The sequence below is a fragment of the Anarrhichthys ocellatus genome, unplaced genomic scaffold (genome assembly GCF_004355925.1).
Source record: "Anarrhichthys ocellatus isolate YVR2014 unplaced genomic scaffold, GSC_Weel_1.0 scaffold10, whole genome shotgun sequence".
NCBI classification, from domain to species: domain Eukaryota; kingdom Metazoa; phylum Chordata; class Actinopteri; order Perciformes; family Anarhichadidae; genus Anarrhichthys; species Anarrhichthys ocellatus.
In genome coordinates, this window is record NW_022280040.1 from 1,838,909 (window position 1) to 1,845,412 (window position 6,504).

Genomic DNA, 6,504 nt, shown 5'->3' on the forward strand with positions numbered 1-6,504 from the left:
ATTACCTACCAGAAATCAGTCTCTCAGCCTCTTCCAGTTTTGTCTTCTGGAGCTGCTGTTCAGTCTTAGTCGCTTCCAGCTCCTCTGTAACCGCTGTCACATTGTTTTCAGTGGCTGACAGTCTGGAGTTCATTCCTGAAATACCATAGAGACTGAGGATGAAGTTATTTTAAGCAAGGCTGTTTTAAAGTAGCATTTTATGACTTCTTCTTAAAAATACATTTCTGGTTTGTCATCATCTACTGCCACTGATATAATATCATATTACACTTATGCCGTGTTCACACCAAACGCAAATTCATTGCGCCGCATATTCGCATCAATCGCGCCGCCGGTCTCGCCGGGGACTATTTGTGTACATTCGCGCGAATCGCGCTGGACGCGCCGGAGAGGGGGCGTGGCTTATCGCCCTGAAAGCCGTTCAACTGTCCGCCATTAACCATGAAAAAAATAACCTATATTTCTGCTTAGTACGTGTTGTGGAAGTCACAGATATCCCGGGAAACTAAACGCCGTCATGTCTGGGTTCATAATATTGTTCAGAGGAGCTCCGTGGATTTGATCGAGCTGTATTCACTGTGTCTAGCAAGCCACAGGTCGCTGTTTACTACAGCTGTATGAACACAAAATAAACTGATTTAATGGCAATAAACCGACAAAAAGGACTCCGAAATAACTATGTAATGATGCCGATTTGTAGGCTACTTGTCTTCTCAATGGAGCGGATGGATCGGTGCTAGGCTAAGCTAATATTGTAGCAGCTCCACCAACACTCAGACTAACGTCATGTAGACGTAAATACGGCAGCGTCTATTCATTGTTTGTACCATATGGTTTATACACACACATTTATACACATAGTTTGGTCCGGTCTCTATTGATATGAGGTATCGTAGAGCTACAGTATTTATTTCCTGATTCAACAACGGCAGGAAGTCAGTGATGACAGGGGAAGCAACTCAACGCTGATAGGCTATCGCGCCGGGGCGTAACGCGAATATTTCGCCGAAATTGAAAAATTTCAACTCACGCGGTTGGGGCGATTTGGCGTAATCTACTCGCGCGAATAATTCGCGCGGCGTTTGGTGTGAACGCAGCATTACACCCAGTCCACGAAACCTTTATTGACTTTTGTGATTCCCTGGTGTCTGTCTGGTGTTGTAGGGTTTGTTTGTTTGGAAGAGTGTAAGCAGTAAATTGCAACAGGCTTCATTTTACAGATTAGGTAGACTATTAGCATGAGTCTATGCTCATGCTAAGAGATTATGAGATTTAGCGATTATGAGATTATGTTTAATCTCTGAAATATTTCAAATTGACATTAATTAATACATGAATGCTACTTTAAGCGGTGATTTTCTGTTTATTTACTAAAGTAATATCTAGATTACGGCGATAACAAGTGTCCATGTTGATTTTGAACATTATAAAACCAATAAGATCCTGAACAATTTAAATATATATCTAAGTTTTGAGTTAACTTTACATTTGCATTGATTCTCACAAGTAATGATTCAATTAACATTACCTGGATTTAGCCCAATCTAGAGTTTATTTTTTAAACCATTTATTGACATTTCACTCACCAAATGATTAATAATCATTGCACCCCCAACCTGAACATCACATATGTCGTCAATATACTACCTGTGTAGTCTTCCTCTAGATCAGCCATTCTGAGTCTCTGGGTTTGCAGTTCAGCCTTGGCATACATCAGGTCCGCATTTTGCTCCACCAGCATGAATCTCAGAGTTTTCAGCTCATCCCACATATCCGCGGTAGCCGAACCACTCACTTGGTCCTGGTTAATGCCTTTAGTGTCTTGTAGAGCTGATGTCCCAGACAGACAGTACAGGAAAACCAGCAGCAGAGCAGCCCTCATTGTAAACCTCCAGGAATACCACGAGCAAATTAAATGGAATCAGGTTTTTTTTAGTCAACATGTACTCTATACAAATGTCTCCCAGTGACCACAGGCGCTGTGAGCAATAGCAGAAAAAAAAAACAACTCATTAATTATCTTGTGCCAAGTTGGCAAAAGAAGGCCGTACCTGACCATATTTAGGAAGGTTGGCTGATGCAATGACCACAGCTGTTTGTACAAGAACGACTATGCCAACACAACAGAAAATGACATAAAAGGATAAAGCACCCGCAAAGTATAATTTAACATGCAGTTGTGGTATTACATTGTGGCAGTTATTTTGGACATAAGTAGTGCTTTTCTTATAAACATCATCACTTAACTTGTTTATGCAGAAGGTCAGTAGCTGCACATTTAAAATGTTTGTATTATCTGGATTAAAAGAAAAGCCACGATAAGGTTTCCATATTTAACCTGTTGAATAAATGCTTCTGCTGATATAAATAATAAACAACATTCAATAAGATGTTTTTAACAACAAAAAAGCCTTGGATGGAATGGTAAATAACAATGTTTTATATGACCTTAATAGTTGTTTTTCCTGAGAGGAAATTTAATTGCCAAAATGTCATGAAATCATCAGGATCAAATGTTATTCTATTTCATTATGTATTATGTGATATAATTGTCAACCTTTCAGTCATTTTAATGGGTTATTTTTCAGTTGGGAAGACATACTTGCCACAGTTTAGTGTCTTTTTCTTTCTAACGAGTATAGATGAGTGTAGATGTGAGACGACGCAAGTGAAATTATTGTGCAATATCCTCATTTTTATTTCATTCAAAATAAAAAACAGAGCAAAATGACCGGTCAGCCTTCCACTTTCTCATCAGGCCCGTGCATATGAATGACAGCTCCAAAAAAAAAGCCATGAAACCATCTTATCTACTCAAATCTGAGCAATTCTGTTCCTCCTTCCTCTAGTCTCCTTCATTATCTGTGCTCATTTTATCTGTGGCAGACAGCCGGCATGTGTGTGATTTGAGCCTGTGTGTGTGTGGCGAGTGCGTCACACGTGTGTGTGTGTGTGTGTGTGTGCGTGCACGCAAGATTTTTTTGCGCATCCGTGGAGCAGCGAGTGTGAAGATTCAATAACACTGCTATCACTGATAAGCTCATCATTCAAAGCTATTGCAGGTGATGTAAAACAGATGAGGGGACACAAGGTTACACAGTATCTATTTTCCATTACATTCAAGAGGTTATAGAGAGGGACGGGATGAAGCAGGGAGCTTGATAGTGATTACATCAAAACCAATATACTGTCAGAAATGAGATTGCCTGTAAAGGAGCACATCAAGGTCTCTTTCTACCAGAACTGGCTTTTTTTGAAGTCATTCAGACAAAGCAGACGCTATCCTCTAATTTTGATGCCGATATTACATTTCAGTTCATGACTTCCAAACACAATAACAATGCAATGTTGTATCATATTGTGTTTTATTCCCTGACAGAGCTAGTGGAAATGTTTATGCATAACCACGTTCATGTGTGTCCTGTTGTGTGTGTGCTTGTGTGTTGCATGTGTGTGTTTGTGCATATTTAACCGGGATTGCCCTGAACAAGGCCACAGCCGTCACACACCTCCACAGGTGGCCATCTTGGCACTTATTTTATCACACACTAACACGTGCACACACCCTGCTGATAGAGATTAATTAGTGCATCCTACTGACTCGAAAGCCAAGGTGTCCATGTGCATTCTGGGAAGAAATGTGACAATGTGAAAGTGTGCCTCATAGATGGTGAAGATAAATGCAGAAACTGCCACACACACACACACACACACACACACACACACACACACACACACACACACACTCTCTCTTACACACAGGGGTCCAATGTACTGCGCATGCAGCAAGCTATTGTACATGTGTATTGAAGTGCATGCAGAACCATGAGTAAATGGACTCAAATCAATTGAAATCAATTTGCACGTGACCGTACCTTGGAACTTTACTACACTGTGTCCTTACTATCGATGTATTACAGTCAGTGAAGCAGTGAGTGGAGCCAAATTGAAAAAGGTAGACAATGCAGCAGATGGCCACAAGAGGAGAGGAGCATGAAGATAGAAAGAGTATAGCGAAAAGTGAAATGCAGAAACATAGGAAAGGAAATAAAGACAAAGTAAGCAACGCAAGAAATAATCAGGGACAGAGAGGGGAGGATGAATAGAGATTGGTGTCAGTAAGAGGTGATGTATAGAGGACAGGGTGATGAGAGTGAGCTGGCTTCTCTCTCGGCTCCAGTAGTAATGTCCCTTTCCAAAACATCACTCATATTTAATGGAGCACAGCTACAAGGGAAGAGAGAGAAAAGGAGAGCACAAAACTCACATGCACGAACACGCACAAACTACTCTGACAAAGGCAGACAACGCAACACAATACAGACTTGAACACACTTGCATAGAGTGCACAAAGCTTGCATGCGCAGATAGAGAACACACACAGATACACGCACACACACATACGTACACTGTGGTACTCCGACGTAAACGGGGTTCTCTGAGAGTTAATGGAGTTGAGACAAGGGCCTTGAGACTGGAAGCTGCACTCGGCTTGGAGAGGGGTAGAGAGAAAGAAGGAGTGAGAGAACAAAAGAGAAGCGACGAAGAATCTGGGAGCTTTGGCTTTCATGAGGATACGTGTAGAAGTGAAGAAAAGATGTGGTTGAGGCACATGATGGAACATAATCCTCAGCTGAGCATGTCTTAACATGTGTCTCAAAACACATTCGCCAGTCTGCTGAGATGAACGGAAAAAGCACAAAGGTGCTATTATTGTGGACAAAAACTATTGTATAACAATGTAGATGGAGAGAGATAGCAACACATCACAGACATAAATTGTATTTCCTTGTTTCACCACCCACATACACATGATGAGTCACCCAGTAGCTTTTTCCTTAAATCTTATTCACGTCCTCGACATTATCCTTTTAAAAAACGTATATATAAAAAGCCTGCATCATTATCAGACTTGGATTGGGATTTATTCTTTCTTTTTTTTTTGTAGGAATCAGTTATTTGAAATTATTGGAGTCTTATTGTAAATTCTTCTGTTCCAGGAAGTCAGTCAGCAAAAACTAACTTGTGCAAAGAAACTTTAGCAGTGTGTGTTTACTGACGTCAAAGTGGATCTCTGTCCCCCTCCAGGCTCAGGCCTTAACGACGGCCAATGGCACGCAATACGTTTGGTCGCCAAGGAGAACTTTGCCATGTTGACAATAGATGGCGAGGAGGCGTCTGCTGTGCGCTCCACCTCACCTCTCACCATCACCACAGGAGGAACCTACCACTTGGGAGGTAAGAGTCACCGCAAGAACATTGCCACAGATTGGACAAAAACATTGCCATTCACACTTTCACCTCCATTCATTGTTATCCCATCACATTCCTCTCCAGCGCCCATCTGGGAGGCATCAGAGTATAAGATGGTCATGCTTTACGGAGGTAAAAGATGGTCTAGAAATGGGGCAGTGTCAGAAAATAGCATCCAATTTACACATCTCAATGTGTTTTCATAAATTCTACGAAATATTGTCATATATCTTCAGTTTTTAGTTGCTGTGTTGTCTTAAACGTGTAATATTACTTTTTCTGGTTAATTTTCTTAGCCTCCTATTGTTTGCTTGATCAAGCCCGGGACACAGGTACATGTTATTTAATCTGCCTTTATTTTGGAGTTCTTTATTTTTGTTAATTTGTATAGAATTATGTTTGGACAGAAATGTATTGGTGTTAGTCGGCTATGAAACCAACCTGATATCACTCCCAACTCGTCAAATACGGACTCTTGGTCAGTGCCCCTCGGCTAATGATACCGATGCACAGAGGCACCCTTAAGCATCTGTATGAGAAGCACCAGGCTTTCAGCTAACTCTAACCCATCCGCGTCATTATTAGATGGTCAGAGCAACCGATGTAGTATGAAGGCCAAGAAAGTCCACGTAGGACTTGTAGGAGTCCAGTGTGAAGCGTTATAATTAGTGTACCTTAGTTCTATTACACTTCTGTATACTTAACAAGCTACGTAACAAGCCTACTTAAGTGGTAACCATGCCACAATTTTTTCCTAAACCTAAGTACCTAAACTGAGTAGCCTTCTTGCGTAAGTAAAATAAAAAACTTTGTAAACCTACGTTGAAAGTTTAATTTTAAATAGAGACCGTATACATGTAACTATTGGAAACTGCACTTTTTCTGGGAACATGGAAGTTAGTTGTGAAAAGACACTGTAGGCGTAATGAGCGGAAACGGACACCAAGGGTACCTAAACCGTCATAGGTTGCAGCGCAGGGCCGCTGACCAGGTCTTGACGAGTTGGGTGTGAGATGTGTTGGCAGGACTCCGTGAAACTTATTAGAACATAAGTCTTATTCCTCTGTGTGTTTGCAGGCTAAATATGTCTATAAATCATTTATCCCACTAGAAATATATATCCCATTTGCCAGAGTTCAGGAAGTTGCTCACTTAGCAAGAGCACAGACACAACTAGATCACCAGATACACACAACCAGTGGGAACACACACTAACACACACGAGGCAGCCACTATCTGTCTGAATTAGGA

General features: G+C 41.1%; 2 protein-coding genes across 2 annotated transcripts in view; one reads left to right on the plus strand and one right to left on the minus strand.

Annotated features, from left to right (window-relative positions):
- LOC116384954 (uncharacterized) overlaps positions 1-1,973 on the minus strand; it is a 4,354-nt gene extending 2,381 nt beyond the window's left edge. The window contains exons 1-2 of the mRNA XM_031850050.1: positions 1,648-1,973; positions 10-135 (exon numbers count right to left, since the gene is read on the minus strand). Of these exons, the coding sequence (XP_031705910.1) occupies positions 10-135; positions 1,648-1,882 (361 nt within the window). The 5' untranslated portion in view covers positions 1,883-1,973. The remainder of the gene's footprint in view (positions 1-9; positions 136-1,647) is intronic.
- The window catches only part of cntnap2a (contactin associated protein 2a), a 283,733-nt gene that overhangs the window by 165,291 nt on the left and 111,938 nt on the right, over positions 1-6,504 (plus strand). Inside the window, exon 10 of the mRNA XM_031850036.1 lies at positions 5,089-5,238. Within this exon, the coding sequence (XP_031705896.1) occupies positions 5,089-5,238 (150 nt within the window). The remainder of the gene's footprint in view (positions 1-5,088; positions 5,239-6,504) is intronic.